This window comes from Saccopteryx bilineata, chromosome 1, assembly GCF_036850765.1.
Source record: "Saccopteryx bilineata isolate mSacBil1 chromosome 1, mSacBil1_pri_phased_curated, whole genome shotgun sequence".
NCBI lineage: Eukaryota > Metazoa > Chordata > Mammalia > Chiroptera > Emballonuridae > Saccopteryx > Saccopteryx bilineata.
Window position 1 is genome coordinate 156,985,025 of NC_089490.1, and position 16,204 is coordinate 157,001,228.

The following is a 16,204-nucleotide window of genomic DNA, read 5'->3' on the forward strand; positions in this document are numbered from 1 at the left end:
CTGAAGTGGATGCCCATCTCACCCATGAGGGAGGGGACTCTGTCAGCAGGGTTGTTGGGTAGTACATACTCTGCAAGGCTCTCCCCTAGTCCCATACCACTACCCAGGTACCTGTTGGAGATCCTCACTCTCAGAAGCCAGCTGGGCCACGATGGCCTCCATGCTTCCCCGCCGGGCACAGAGTGTGGCCTGTGGGGTGCCACAGTATAGTCAGGCCATGGCTGGTGGGGCAGGAGCCATAACCCACCTTCAAGCTTTCTTTCTGAGCACCTACTATGTACTAGAACTGAAGCTCCAGCTTCTCCTCCTTACCATCACAGCAAAGGGATAGTAGTCACAGTGTTACTTAGATGAGGAAATCGAGGCTGAGACAGGCTCAGACACCCAGCGTCCCCCAGCCCAGACACCCCACTCTCTGCAGCAGAACAACCAAGATGGTGGCCTGGCCAACCGAGCCCAGGCACAGTCCTCCTCTCACAGCCCTCCCAGTACCAAAGTCTACCCACCTATAAATTGGGGACAACTGTCCCCACCTCTCAGGGCTGTTTTGAGGCTCAGATGCAAGTAGGGGGTAATGTTGATGCCACCTGCCCACCCCAGGCACCTTGTTGGCAACATCCCCAAAGGTGAGGTTGGTGAGGGTCATGCCAGCATATCTGCGCAGAGCAAGATTGAGTGGGTCCTGGGTCATCTTGTGCATCACATAATCCACCTCAAGTAGCTCTGCCACAGCCTGCAGCCCACCTATGGGGACACGGGAGGGGGCAAGTGAGGCTGAGTGGAGGGGGACCATCCTGAATGACCCGCTGCCTTCCTCCCAGCCTCTGCCCATGTCATTCCCTTGCTTAAGTGTCCTGTCTATATACTGCCCCCAGATCTGCTCTCCTCAAGTCCACCTTTGAAGCTCAGTCCCAAGGATACCTCCTCCAGGTAGCTTGCTGACAGGTTGGCATGATACCCCAGATAACCTTTTGACCTCCACACCTGCCTCCTTTCAGCCCTCTGCCTCCAATCACACTTTTTCCTCTCTGCTGCCAGGTCTTTGCATATGCTATTCCCTCTGCTTGGAATGCTTTTTCCTGCTATTTGCTTAGGTTCCTGGCTCCCTCTGCTCCTAGGTCAAGAGGACCCTCAACACTCCAAACAAGAACCACCCCAAGACAATTAGACTTCTAGCCTCAGAGGGCAGGGCCAGGTCACAGGAGTAGGGTCTGGAAAGCAAGTACTCAGGAGCTACTGATGACTACCACACTCACACAGTTCTTAACTCACTATGAAAAATAGGTTTTTACTTTATAGAGTATGCAAATATGTAGGGAAATGGTCAGGATGAGAAGAAAAAGAACTCACAACTCAAATAGAAGGTGTCCTTCCCCCTTCACTGAACAAAGACAACAGAACTAGGGTTGCTGGAAACTTCTGTGGTTTCTAGATCTGGGGTTTTATTTGGGTTGGTTGCTGCCTTCCTTGTTTTCCTGCATTTTCCTACATAAATCCAGTCAGAGGGTATATTCCCCAGCTGAGAAAGGAATGACTTAAAAGATACACATTCTCAAAAAAAAAAAAAAAAAGATATACATTCTCATAAGTGTCTGCTGCCTTGTCAGGGTTGTGAATGCCCATTTCTGTGCAGCCAGACCACAGGAGATCTGAGCAAACCTTTAAGTGACCATCTACTAGGTGAGAAGCAGTATCTCATTTGGTAGTAACTGGAGTAAAATTAAGCATACTGATGACATTTTTCCCCATGTTTCTATTACTTTAAGAGATGTTGTAATGCTCCCAAACCTAAAACTTCACAAGGTTGCCTCCTCCCTAACCACCTAGTAGCTCTGATCCTGTGTATTAAGTTACACAGGATCCCCTTTGCTCTTGGTTTCCCAGCTACTTCCCTGTTGTCTGAGCCCCAGGACCTTTAAAGCTGAAAGCCTGCCACAGCCCAAATGAGTCTTGGAGAAGGTCAGGAGTGCACTTACCCAGCTCATTCATGGCACGGCGGTATTCCTCATCGAAGGACAGCTTCATTACTGCACAGGTAGCCTGGCAGATCTGAGGCTCGATTGGGATGGGGGCTGTGGGCCAAGGGATGAGATTAGAGCCTTTCCAGTCCAAAAAATTACCCCTGTTGGGTGTCGCCCCTCCCTGACTTCTCCACCCTTCAAAGACCCTAAAGCTCTGCAAACCACTACATACTTGCCTCCTTTTCCCACCCTAAAATGAATAACAAGGTGCCTGCCTCACCCAGAGCTGAGATGGATGATGAAGTCATGCTGTGTGTTCAGGACCTTTCGGCAGGGCTTTTGTCATAGCTTAACTTTGTGATCAGCTACCAAAACTAGAAATCTCCAAGTCTGCACCCATGTTTCTGGTTAGCCACAATCCATTCTTGCATTCAATAACTGTTTCTTGAGTTCTCCTGCAACCAGGGCATAGGTTGCTTGTGGCTTTCTTTTTGCCAGTCTGTCATGACAAAGCCTCTATAAAGCCTCAGGCAGCACATTGCACAGAGAAGTGGTGGCTATTGTTACTGCTAATGATATCTCGGGGAAGCCCAGGGTTTGCATTGCAAAAAGGTGGCAGGGGAGGCTGTGCACTCACCACTGCTCACCACGTCTCTCTCTGGCCCACTGTTCTGGGTTTGCAGCCAGTCCCAGCAGGTCTCACAGTAGGCCCGGATCTGCTCCAGCACATGCAGGACACGCATCTCCTTGCGTGCCAAGCCCTGGTCTGGCTGGGAGAAAATGATGTTGTGCAGTGCTGCGTTGGCACGCATGCGTGCATCCTTGGCTCCTGGCACCCCTGAGGTCCCATTGCGACCCCCAGCCCCAGCCTCTGTGCCATGCAGAATCTGCAGCAGCAGAGGCAGGCAGCCTGAGCGGCGCATGGCCACACAGCTCTCGGGGGAGCTGGACATGGCAAGCAGCGTGCGTGCTGTGTCCTCCTGGTCCCGTGTCGCCAACATTGACAAGAGCCAGAAGACCACTTCCACCTGTGGGGTGGGGAGGGGCAAAGGGATGGAGTCAGGCTAGAGAGTCCTGCCTGGTCACCTGGCCTGGTTCACTGGCTCAAGCAAACCCACCCACCCTCCCCAGTTAGGGTCAGCCCCCATACTTCGGGTGAATCACCCTAAACACGGTAGGAGTCCTGTGATCCCAGCCCTTCTCACCCCACCACCCTCACCTTGCATCCTCCAGGGCCCACAATGCACATACCTGGGGAGATGAATGGGGGGGGTCTCAATCACTGTGGAGATACCCCAGCCCATGAGGACCAAATGCCTACTCCACTGGCCTCACTTGGTATTCCTGGAGGTGACCCTACATCTAAGTCTAGAGTGCCCCCCAAATACATAGAACAGGTATCCCTACGCAACTCACTAGGACTCAGACCACATGCTGGCCCCACTAGCCTCAACTCACCCTAATCGAGGCAGCCACCCACTACCCATTCTGCCTCTCAGTGTACCGTAATTGGACTCCCCCTCACCTTGCTATTGCCTGGCTGAGGGGCACCATCCTCAGGGTGCACGGGGACCTTAGTCTCGGCGGGGTCCTCATCTGCTGCTATGGACTTTACTGCCAGCAGGGTCTGCGGAGAGGACACCAGCCCTTGGTTATGGGAGCACTCAAGCTGCTGATGCTGGCCACATGCCCATGATTTTGTGGAGGCTCCACCTATTTCTATACTGGGGAGGAGCCCTCACTGTGGAGGTCATCACCTCCCCTGAGGGCCCTGACTGCCACTCCCAGTACCTGCGGCTCAGTCTGCTGCACCCTGTCCTGAGCAGACAGCAACTCCTTGTCAATCTGCTCCAGGCGTGAAGCACGGATCTAGTGGGAGAAAGGCACATAGGAGGCTGCGAATCTGGACCAGCTTCAACCCCACCTGCTCCTTGATATGGTCCCGCCCACTGTCCAAACCCCACCCTTAGTTCTGACTCTTCCTACTCCTTGATATGGCCCACCCACCCTAAACCTATCCTGGCCCCATCTATAGCTAATTCACCCATCCTATCTCTGACTCCACCTATTCAATGATTTGGTCCTACCCACTGCCTGCCCTATCCCTGTAGCCTCACCTCCTACTTGGCCCCACTATAGACCCTCCTACTCCCTTATTTGGTCCCACTCCTATTTTATTTAGAGGACTTTATAAAGATTATTCATTGGGAGGAGAGGAGAGAGAGAAATATGGAGGAACAGGAAACATCAAATCCCATATGTGCCCTGACCAGGCAAGCCTGGGGTTTCAAACCCGTGGCCTCAGAGTTCCAGGTCAAGGCTTTATCTGCTGCACCACCACAGGTCAGGCTGCTCCCACTCCTATTTAGACCCCACCCTTCCTTCTAGACCCACCACTCCTTGATTTGACCACGCCCACAGTCAAGTCACCCACTATTGCCAGAGCCTCCGTGTTCTCCATCTCTGAGCCTGGCTCTTCCCTTAGGCCCCTCTGGCTGCACCCACAGACAGCTCTATCCTCTGGCTCCACCTTCTGACCCAGGCCCCAACCACAGCATCTCTGCGATTTGATTATCCCACAGGCATGCAACTTCGGCCATTAATCCAGATTCTTCCCACAACTCTCTGCGCTGCAATTCGCCCACTGTGCATGGCCCCACCTGCCTTGGTGCCAATCATGGCCGTACCTGCGCTCGCTGCACCATCTCGTCAGAGGTGCCAAAACGTTCCTCCATTAGCGAACGGATGTGCTGGGATTCGAACTCCAGCTGCTGCCGAATCAGGTCCATCTGCATAGAGAACTGCTGGGAGAGGCGGGCAGTCCTTGGTGAGGGCCTGGCCTGGCCAGGAGCCTGCCTGCCACACCCTTGGTGGTGGGCAGGAGCGACCCACACTACCCCCCTCCCCTCATGCTCACCGTCTCCACGTGCGGGAGCTCATCCAGGCGCTTGGACAGGCCCTGAAGCTGCAAATAGTACCAGAGCTTCTCCTTTTCCTCCTTCTCAATCTCATTCAACAGGAAACACCTGTGTGGAGGGGCAGGTAGGTGGACCCGGGCCCACACAGTATAATTTATTTTGATTTTTGTAATCGCTTGTATATGTCAAGTTTAACAGGCAGTGTGGCAAAATCTTGCCTTGGTGCTTCCCCTCACTAGGGGTGGGTGGGTGTGCACAAAATGTTAATTAATAACAAAACATAGTCTGACCAGGTGGTGGTGCAGTTAATACAGCATCGGATTGGGACTTGGAAGACCCATGTTTGAAACACTGAGGTTGCCTGGCTTAAGTAGTGGGCTCACCAGCTTGAGCACGGGGTCACTGGCTTGAACATGGGATCATAGACATGACCCCATGGTCTCTGGCTTGAAGCCGAAGGTTGCTGGCTTGAGCAAGAGGTTACTAGCTCTGCGGCAGGCCTCCCTCAGCACCCCCCCCCCATCAAGGCACATATGAGAAAGCAATCAATGAACAACTAAGGTGCCACAAGGAAGAATTGATGCTTCTCATGTCTCTCCGTCTGTCCTTATCTGTCCCTCTCCCTGACTCTCTCTGTCACTGTTAATAAGAGAAAAAGAAAACATTGTTCCTTTGTAAATTCTGATCCTCAAAAAAGGACTCTGAAGGGGGCTGTTATGACTCTAACACCTCTCCTACAACTTGCTAATCTCCCTCTAGTCATAGAGGCTATGACTAGAGGCTTCAGGCTCAGATAGTGAGGCTTCAGGCTCAGATTGCTCCAATTGCAACAGTCTCCCTCTTAACACCCTGTGGGGAGACACTGCTATTCCCACCCATTTTACAAAATAGAAGTCTGAGGCTGTAAGAGGTTAGGGGACTTCTTTGAGGTCACACAGTAGCAAAGACCTCCACATCTCTGTGACTCCACACTATTCAACCAGCTAAGCAGAGCACCTGGACCCTGCCGCCCTCTCCTCTGCCCCCCACCCCATCCCACTCCAGGTTTCTTGGGCAGGCAGCCCTCTCTCCACAAAAGCTGCCTTTAGCTCCTTTGGCTCCAGGCCTAAATCTGAGCCCTGGCACTGGACACATCCCTGTCCCTGGTGATGACTGGGTATCGGGGACCCCGGGGGACGTCTCCTAGGAGTCCTCCTCTCTAACAGAAACACCCACTCCTTTCTGTCCTCCAACAGAGGTCTGCTGTGCCAGGAAAGGGGGTGGAGTCACAGGAAGCTGTCGCCTGCAGAGGAGGCCCCAAAGGGGAATGGGACTGGCTTAGTGGGTGGTGCCCATGCTGGTGGACCAATCAAAGGGCAAAGACAGCAGAGTTGGAGTCTGGCTGGGGGCGGGGCTATATGGCAGCGGTCAGTGGTTAGTTTTCCATGGTCTCACCGTTCCCTGTCCAGTTCCTCCAGCAGCCGGATAGTGGCCCGGCTCAGCTCCCCAAAGCTGTCCTTGGGGGTCCCAGAGCCATGTACCGGGCTTCCCTCAGGGGTATGGGCAGCAGGCTCAGGGCCTAGGGCAGGAGGCTGGAACTTGAGGTTGTATAGGCTGGTGATGTCCATCTGTAGGGCTGGAAGGGCATGGAGTGAGAGGGCGAGGTCAACACCTCTCCCTGGCCCTCCTCCTCCCAGCTCCCTTTTGGTCTGGATGGGGGTTGCTCCAGTGTACAGAGGGGACCTGCAGCCTGGCCCCTCACCTTTCAGTTGTTCCAGCACCTCAGTCTGCCCTGAGGACACTAGCACTCGGGCTTCCTGTTCCAGCTTGCTCTGTAAGTGCTTCAGTACCTCCTGGAGGTGGGGGCAGGAGAGAGTGCCGGTTGGCATGGCCACTGCCCTGGACTGCCTCGGGTCCACCTCCTTTTGAGATGCCCTTGGCCTTGTCTGCCCATCTCTGTGGTCCAGTGCCCTGGTGTTTGTCCCTGTGAACCAGGCCCATGTCTTCTGCCCAACTCCCCCACCCACCTTCATGCCAGATGTCTCTGTTTCCAGCTTGGACAGGTGGCTTGAGTTGTCCTGTAGCTCCTGCCTCAGGTGACTGTTCTCGGCCTTCAAGGCCTCCACCTGCCGCACCAACTGCTCGTAGGAAGCCACAGAGCTCATCATCTTCACCTCCTGCAGCGCCTGTGGCCACAGATCACATGAGGCTCTAAGAATGGAGCAGCCCTGGACCTAAGACCTAGCACTCCCACCCAACCCTGCAGTGGGTCCCAGGCAAGAGAAGCTGGTGTGGATTGCTGCAGGCAGGACGGTGCTGGCCCAGGGAATCCCAGGGACAGACTGCGTGGCAGATGGAGTGACAGACAAAGGCGGGAAAATGGGAGAGATGGAGAGCCATCAGACGGGTGTTCAGATACACAAACAACCAATGCCCAACTGACCAACAGACAGACTTTCATCCTCACACCTGGACTCCAAGACACCTGTGCTTATAAACAACCAGCCAGAAAGACACACAGCCAAGACCCTGATGGTCAAATGCAGCAGATGGACTGGCCAGCCAGTGCCACCAGACTCATAGACACAGGGAGAGACAGACAGATGGACAGCCAAGGCACTTCCTATAGCAATGTACCAGTAGCTGCCCAGAGGCTGAGTGGACAGACCACCAGCTGACCTAATTGATGGACAATAAGAATGTCATGAAGGTTCTAAGAAACCAATGAACAAGCTGACAGTGGAACCCCAGACTGACCCAAGCCCACCATCATCACCCTGAGGGTTGGGAACCTGGATGCCCTGCAGCCCCCACAACTCCTCCATCAGCAGGTGGATCTGGGTATCTACCTATATGGCCCAGGGGCCCTGCATAGGCCCTCTGCTAGCCTCTGTGGTCCTCAGTGCCCCACGCCTCATCCCCTGGGCTCCACCATTGCCGCTTGCTTCTTTGTGTGTCTGGCTGTCCTTTCTCACTCAGACCCAGCCTCCTCCCTCTGTCCAGCCTGCCAGTGCCTCTTCTTTCAGCTTGGCACTCCTGCCAGAGACTTCCTACTCCTCCCCTTCCCTCTTTGTTCCCTTAACATCAGCACTCCCCCTCCCTCTGCCTTTGTCTGAGGTGCACCAATGGTAGTCCATCCCCTCTGCCACCTCCTTCCTGGAAGCCACCTCCTCCTGCCCATCTGAACACCCTCCCCAAATCAGCCAGCCCTCCCTGCTCACACGGGGCACCCTCCCCCCTCATCTGGCCACAAGCTTTCATTTGCTTGCTCATTCATTTTCCTCTCTCTTGTCCTACCCCAGAAGTTCTCTGACATCCTGGAGGAGGGGTAAGGGGCTCGGCCCCAGGTTGGAGGATGGGTCAGGCCATCCAAACTAGCTCAGAGGACCTACTGCATGCATGGCTCTGTCATTTGGCTTTTTCTTGTCATAGTCTTGGGGACCATCATTAGAGGAAGAAACTGAGTCCAGGGGGACAGACAAGGCATGACTGGAACCCATTGGGCATGCTCAGAAGTCCAGGCAGTGCTGGAGGCACACAGGCCCACCCACCTCCTCTGCAGACCTCAGTTTGCCCATTTGAGAACTGGGGAGAATTTGGTCTGCCAGGCCCATCCTGTGGGCTAATGTGAGGATCAAGAGGAACAGTAGTCACTAAGGAAACACAAGTCACAGGTCAGAATGGAAGACAGCATGTCGGGGGGGGGGGCAGCCACTTGGGACCCACAGCCTTTGCCTACCACCATTAATATTGATCCTGTCCAAGGCTCAGTCAGGGGTCCCAGCTGAGGATCAGGCCTGGTGTTGTGTTAAAGTCCCTAGGGTCTAGCCGGAGCCCTGTGTCCTGGCTGAAGCCACCATGCCCAGCCCAACCAGGAGGAAGCCTTAGGTGGAGCACAAACCCCTGTACATCCCTCCCATTCCTCAAACCCAGACTCCCTTCTCAAGCATCTCCTGTACACACACAGTCAGGCCACCCTTGCAGGGCAAGCCTGGAATATCTTCACTCCTCCTGACACTCTAGCATCCTCATTCTAGATGGAGCTGGGAAACAGGCCCTCCCTAGGATCCCCCTCATTCTACGCTGGGTCCCCACCTCAACACTCTCACCAGTCCCTCAAGCTCTGCCCAGCTAGACCCTCCCTCCCTCAGGTCCCCGCACCTCTCCCATCAGAAAAGTCTGATTGGCCTTACACAGTCCACTCCTCATGCACAAACAGAAAGAAGCTTTGAAAGTCACTGGTCAGATTCCATTCCTCCCCTGCTCCAATAGTTGCCATGGCTCCCCAGTGCCCTCAGCATAAGACCTGTCTTCTCCACACACACTCCACTCTCTTCCCCACTCTCTTTGTACAGGCAGTTTTCCTGCCTGGAGCACCTTCCCTGACTTGCCACGACTCAGTCCAGCTCCCTCAAAAAAGCCCTCCTGCAGGTCCCTCACCTTCAGGCTGCGTCAGGGTGGGGGTGGGACCTCCCTGAGATATCGCCATCACCAAAAGGAAAGCACCAATAACTGGTGGTTTCCCTAATTGAGTGAATGGCCAAATTTAAGCGATGGGTAGCACAGATGTGGCCCAGAACGGTGTTCTCTTTCCTTCAATTCAAATCCCCACTTTACAGAAAAGGAAACCGACTCCCAGAGAGTTACATACAGCCCTCCCCACCCCCTCCCCCGCTAAGGTATACAGCAGCCCTGCCCATAGACTCTGGAAGGTCCAGGTGTTGAAGCCCGTGAGTGGGTGTGTATGTGGGACCGACTGCAGAGACGCAGGCGCCACCTTCCCGTGACTCAGTTTCCCCTTTGGCTTCACCCTAGAGAAACGGAGGCTCCAGAGTGTGTGCGGACCTGCGCAGCAGAGAGAAGGGAGGATGGAGACACCCCGGCAGAGGCAGAGGCCGCGCCTCCTGCTCTCCACCCAGGAAAGCGCGCCGCTTACTTTATCTCACTCGGGCTGGGTTGGGCTGGCAGACGCGCTGCTGGCCTGGGTCCTCCTCCCTCGGCGCAGTTCCGAGACCCTACTTGAGATCCTGGCGCTCCTGGGCCTGGGCGGCCGCGGGCTCTGGGGTCTCGGTGGCGCGGGCAAGGGGCTCCGGAGCGGACAAAGGCCGGTGCGGGCCTGGCAGGCGGCGCCGCCTCTCAGGGCACTGGGCGAGACCACCGCGAGCGGGGGAGGATGCTGGATGTGGGATGCAGGCGCAGTGACCAATAGCGGCGCAGGAAGACGGGCTGGTGCCATGGCAACAGCCAATAGCGGTCCGGGGGGGGGGGACCGGCGGCGGCCGCGGGGCGTCTGGCCTCCTCGCGGGTTCAGGGGCTGCTTGTGCGGACGGGGTTGAGGGGAGATGAAGCCCCAGGGAAAGGGGACTGCTTGGAGGACCAGGACTCAGTGCCCAACCCCATTCCAGGTGAAACGCCTCTTATTATCTCCCGCTGCTGGATCCAAAGAATTTAAGAGTAAAACGTCCAGTCTTGGGTGTTACATCAAAATCTTGTTGGGGGGAGCCCCAGGAGCAGGGACTGGCCAGTTCCTTCCCCTCAGGATTCAGGCCCTTCCCCTCAGGATCCAGCCTGGCCTTGTGTAGATGAGTCAGGGTGGGACAGGGCTCAGGATACAGGCCTGACGCCACCCACACCAAGGTCCAGACTGGTGGGGGAGGGGGAGCATGTGGGATGGGCAGGCACCCTGGAGAACACCTGGGACCCTGCATTTCTCCCCATTTTTCCTTGTCTCCCTGGCAGAGCGTCAGCTCCCCTGTGGGCATCTGCTTTGACTCCATGTTTCCCCCCATGTCCCTTGGTCTTTCTCTCCATCTTTCTCATCTCTATCTGCCTGTGGCTCAGTGTCTCGTCGAATACCTAATTCACTCTCACAGAAGGAAAGGCAGAGGAGGGAAGTGCCTGATGTTCCAGGTGTACACTTCCCAGCTGTCTCATCCTCAATGGGTTCAGGGAGGCCACTTGAGGATTTAACACTCAGGGCGAAAACCTGCAGTGGCAGCCCAATCATTCCTGCTGCTGACATACATCCCAAAGGACAAAGATGCCGGTTTAAGGCCTACCTCTGTCTTTTCCTAGATTCAGAAGACAGGGAAATGTTTCACTTCGCGACCCTCAGTTTCTTCACTATTAAACGCAGGCTTTGCAATGGCTGGTGCTAAGAACCACAAAAGGCAGCCAAGAGCATAGAACCATGCTATTTCCTGCTGGGTCAACTGCAGGGAGTCCTGTGTGCCTGTCCTGGGTCAGCAATGCTGGGGGGCTCAGGGGGCTCAGGCCTGACTGTTCCAGAGCCTCCAGAGCTGGACACAGCTGTCGCCAGTCAGTGGGGTCAGGGAGGTAGTAGTGGACAAAGGGCCTCTTTCTAGAGCCTTGGAAGGCTGAACCTTTTTGAACCTTCTCAAAGTCAGCACCAGTACTGGGACTGTTAAGGATGAATAAGAGTTGGGATCAAGGAGGGAAAAGGCATTCCAGACTGCACAAACAGCATGTGCAGTGCCTGGAGCTGTGAGAAATTAGAGCTCATTCAGGGGTTATGGGCTTCTGGTGGTGTAAATGACTACAACAGGCAGTAGGGCTGGGCTGGGGGAATTATGAGGGGTTTAAAACAGGGCAAACTTAAATAGGGGTGGTGGGGGACAGACCCCAGAACCCTGGTTTCAATTCTGCTTTGATATCCTTGTGTAACCTTGGAAATTTCTCTCTCTGGCCTCAGTTTCCCATTTTTTTCACTGGAATACAGTTGGAGAATCCCACCTATCCAACCTAGTTTATAATGTCACTGCTCCCAGACCCCTCTCACCCAGAACGTTAGAGCTGATAGAGGCTTGGAGGGTCCAGTGACCAGTCCTGTCTTCATACATTTGGGGAAACTGAAGCTCAGGACATATTGCTTGAGTTCATGCAAGAATCCCATCAGGCCCTGGGTCTCCCTCCCTCACCCTTCTGGGTGTGGCAGGATCCTAGAAGGATAAGGAGACATGGGGTCTGAGATGCCCTTGTCCACATGCTTCTTGAACATTATGTCCCTGACACCCCCCAAAATCCTTGACCCTGTAAATCCTTGAGCCACAGCCACACTCAGACATTACTGGAAATTCTAAAGCTATTAAGAGCTTTGGGAACACCCACAGCCCCATCCCCAAGACTCCAGGCCCAATCTTGAGGGGGTGAGAGATTCCCCATTGCATTGTGTCCAAGCCTAGCAAAGGGGGCCCTTCCCAGGCCCCCACTCACCACTGCTAGGTTCTTGAGAAATTGAATCATGGGGCTTACTTTTTCCCATCCACTGAAACACCTCCCACCATCCCAACTCACTGCATGGTCCTTAACGGAGTGTCTTGGGCCTTCTGAGCCTGATCTCAGGCATTTCTGCCCCCTTGATCTCCCCCTTTCTTACCCAGCCTCTTCGCTGTACCAGGGACTTGGGGCAGAGACAAGGACATCCCTCACCCATAGGGGGGCTGGAGGGAAGCAGGAAGGCACCAGGTCCTCATTCGACCACGGACAAGGCCCAGACTGGGTGACGGGGCAGGGCCCTGACAGGTGAGGAGACACTGCGCATGGCAGCGGTGGCGGCGGCGGCGGCGGGACTGGCCAGTCCAAATCGCGCCTACACAGCCGACTCTGGATGGGTCGCCTGACCAGGGTCCTGGGCCTCATTTTCGTGGGTGAGGAGCAGGCAGGCTCGCGGTCCCGTCAGCACCGCGGACAGCTCCCTTTGGCCTCCAAGTGGTGTCCTCTGATGGTGCCTCCGCTCGAAAATCAGGGTACTGACCCTACTAGGGGCGTGACCTTGGGCTCCCCCCTTCACTCCCAGACTCAGTTTCCTCTTAAATAGGTGATGTTATAGCTCCCAGATTCAGAACGACTACGGAGACCAGCAAAGAGGTAGGGCCCAGTAAGATGGATGTTATTAGGAAGAACAGCGTCTGCAGACGTTGGGGTCGGCTCTATTCTCTGCGCCCAGAAGGGGAAACTGAGGCCCGGAGAGGCGCAGGGCGTGTCCCCCACCCAAAGCCTGTTTGGGGTGAGCTTCGGCACAGTGCAATCCTGCCATAGCCCCCACCGCCCCAAACGGTCATCGTATCCACCCAATGGATCGGTTTTGGGGGTTTCCCTACGAGGCCGAGTGCTGGGCCTGGAGAGACCGCGCTTGCGCAGATCAGGGAAGGGGGTCCCTGCAGTGCAGGAAACGGGCTCCCAACTCTGCCAACAATCTGAAGCGATTTCCCTGGCAGTGGTCTCGACAGCAACTGCGCGAGACCCCAGACCCATCAAGTCTGTGTACACAAGCCCGTGCGACCCCTGCCGCCGGGACCACTGTCCCCGCAGTCCGCACCTCTTAGCTGCGCCCAGGGTCGGACCCGCATCCATGCGGCCAGTACCCCTGCCCCCTACCTGATCCCGGAAGAAGGCCGAATACAGCAGGCTCAGGAGCCCCAGAAGCCCCATGGAGCCGCGGCCACCTCCACCAGCCCGTGCCCCGCCCTCGGCCAGGGGAGTGGAAAAGGCCGTGCAGGGGGAGGGGGAGGGGGAGGGGGGGAGGGCGGCCCGGACGCCCTGCGCCTGCGTGGAGGGGTTGGGGAAGCTCACTTAGCAGGCCGGGATCCTGACTCCTCCCAGAAAGGGGGTAATGAGTCCAACCTTGCAGGACTGATTACTCGAGAGGGGCAGCGCAAAAAGATCTCGAGAGAGACGAGGGCGTGTGAGCAGAGAAAAAGCGTCAGGGTTGAAGAAGGTGAAGGATTCTGAGGAGGAGGCGGTAAAAGAGCAGGGAGGGGCTCCCACTGGAGCTGGGAAGGGGTACCGTGTGAGGAAGTGGGAACCCAAGAAAGAGATATCCTGCCGAGAATGAAGATCTCGGAGGGACAGAGAGAGGCGCCTCCCTGCTACGGTAATCAGCTGCCCGCTTGGACAATGTCCTGCAGAAGCCCAGGCACCTCTTTGAGTTCCACAAGGCTGGAGCTGCGCACTCAAGTTCATTAAACATTTAGCAAATATTGGCAGCACGCCTGCTTTTTCCAGGCTCCGAGCTGAGCGCTGGGCATAGAAGGGACTGGTAGGGCTACAACAACATCCATAAACATTAAGAAAGTCATTTAACAAACATATATCAATTACCTACTGTGTCCTGGGCCCTGTACAATGCACTAAACAGTCAAAACCTCTGAGCTTGGGAAACTGACATTGAGGGGAGAGACCGACAGTCCACTAGGAAACAATGTGTTCACTAGCGGTGAGGGCCAAGGAGGAGACAGCAGGGAGGTGGGGGAACTGGGCTGCTGTGAATGGCACTTGAATAGAGATGGGAGTGGTAACTCAAATGGGAAGAACCTTCCAGCGGAAAGAACACCCAGCGCAAAGGGAGGGTACAGGTCATGAAAAGTTTCGTGGATGCAGGAGGATTTGGGCTTTTACCTCAAGGTACATGGTAGCCAGCCATGAAGGGCGGTGGACAGAGCAGGGACATGTTGACTATGTGCTCTCTGGCGCCTTATGATGGCTGCATGTAGGAAAGACCATGGGCAGTGTGAGGAAGCCCAGGGCCGAGGGAACTACGCTGGTCCAGGAGTGATGGTTAGGGTCTCAGAGGGGTTGTTATTAAGAATTGTTCTGGCCCTGGCCGGTTGGCTCAGTCATAGACGGTTGGCCAGGTGTGTGGAAGTCCCCAGTTTGATTCCCCATCAGGGCACACAGGAGAAGAGACCATCTGCATCTCTACCTTTCCCCCTTCTCACTTTCTCTCTCTCTCTTCCCCTTTGGCAGCCATGGCTTGAGAAAAGTTGGCCCTGGGCACTGAGGATGGCTCCGTGGCATCACCTCAGGTGCTGAAATAGCTCTGTTGCCGAGCAATGGAGCAGCAGCCCAAGGTGGACAGAGCATCGCCCTATAGGGGGCTTGTCAGGTGGATCCTGGTCCGGGTGCATGTGGGAGTCTGTCTCTCTGCCTCCTGGCCTCCCCACCTCTCATATAAATAAAGACAAAAAATTTTGCTGGCCCTGGCCAGGTAGCTCAATTGGAGCATCAGTCCCTATATGCCAAGGTTGCAGGATTTATCCCCAGTCAGGGCACACACACAAAAGTCAACTAATTAATGCATAAGTAAGTGGAGCAATAAAACCATGTTTCTCTCTTGTTCCACATATCTATATAAATAAAACTGTAAATGTTCGTTTGTTCAAAATCTTAAATCTCTGAAAGTTCTTCACCGATTCCTTTGAAATTTTGAAACAATGTTGCATTTAAATATGCATTCTTTTTTATATACCTACTATTATAGATATAGATGTCACACCTGTGACCGATAAAAACATGCTTTTTTAAAAAAAACAGCGCCATCTGTTGGACATAAAAGCAACACACACTATACTAAATATTTTACGATTCCATTTTAATGTTTCCAATTTACATCCATTTACATGCAACCAGACTTGAGGATGCACAGTTGCAAGCACGGCTCATTCTGCAGCTTCAGATCAGCTTCATTCTCAACAGAATGAATGCGACAGTCTGAGAGTGGCTGAAAGACGTCAATGAGAAACAGCAGATCAGCGTAAAACATGACTCCAGGCTCAGTAATCACGTGATTACAATTGCCTTGCATTCCGGTACAACCCGGCTGATGATTATAGTTTGAGCCGGCATGTTCTCATTGGCACTATGATTGAAGTGTGTCCTTACTGCAAGGCTCTGAAATTTATTGGAAAAACAAAAGGAATGTGTTGTGCTACCAGAAAAATTAAACTGCCTCAACTTGGAAAACCGCCAGAGCCATTAAAAACTTTGCTTGCGGGATATACCGCCGAATCAAAGCATTTCCTGTCTAACATCAGGAAATAGAACTCACGCTTCCAAATGACGTTGTTCAGCGCAGAAATCTTAACAGCCCAATTCATGCCAACTTTTAAAGTAAAAGGACAAATTTATCATAAAGCTGCTCCCTGCTTTCGTTCCCAGATAGTCAACATAAATTCCTGCAAATGTGGCCCTGGCCTGTTGGCTCAGTGGTAGAGCATCAGCCTGGCGTGCAGGAGTCCCGGGTTTGATTCCCAGCCAGGGCACACAGGAGAGGCGCCCATCTGCTTCTCCACCCCTCCCCCTCTCCTTCCTCTCTGTCTCTCTCTTCCCCTCCCGCAGCCAAGGCTCCATTGGAGCAAAGTTGGCCCAGGCGCTGAGGATGGCCTCTGCCTCAGGTGCTAGAATGGCTCTGGATGCAACAGAGCAACGGCCCCCAGATGGGCAGAGCATCGCCCCTTGGTGGGCATGCCGGGTGAATCCCGGTCGGGTGCATGCAGGAGTCTGTCTGACTGCCTCCCTGTTTCCAACTTCAGAAAAATACAAAAAAAA

At 54.4% G+C, this 16,204-nt stretch overlaps 1 protein-coding gene across 4 annotated transcripts in view; it reads right to left on the reverse strand.

Moving 5' to 3' along the window:
• APC2 (APC regulator of WNT signaling pathway 2) overlaps positions 1-13,314 on the reverse strand; it is a 25,891-nt gene extending 12,577 nt beyond the window's left edge. Inside the window, exons 1-12 of one of the 4 annotated variants that reach the window (XM_066277357.1) lie at positions 13,256-13,314; positions 6,886-7,044; positions 6,621-6,711; positions 6,314-6,494; positions 4,879-4,987; positions 4,649-4,762; positions 3,753-3,830; positions 3,487-3,588; positions 2,599-2,989; positions 1,977-2,072; positions 605-744; positions 112-189 (exon numbers count right to left, since the gene is read on the reverse strand). In XM_066277357.1, coding sequence (XP_066133454.1) covers positions 112-189; positions 605-744; positions 1,977-2,072; positions 2,599-2,989; positions 3,487-3,588; positions 3,753-3,830; positions 4,649-4,762; positions 4,879-4,987; positions 6,314-6,494; positions 6,621-6,711; positions 6,886-7,044; positions 13,256-13,309 — 1,593 coding nt within the window. In that variant the 5' untranslated portion in view covers positions 13,310-13,314. Of the gene's footprint in view, positions 1-111; positions 190-604; positions 745-1,976; positions 2,073-2,598; positions 2,990-3,486; positions 3,589-3,752; positions 3,831-4,648; positions 4,766-4,878; positions 4,988-6,313; positions 6,495-6,620; positions 6,712-6,885; positions 7,045-9,794; positions 9,974-13,255 lie in introns of those variants that run through there. The other 3 variants (XM_066277347.1, XM_066277367.1, XM_066277371.1) reach the window with 3 other exon arrangements.
• Between the last annotated feature and the right edge of the window lie 2,890 nt (positions 13,315-16,204).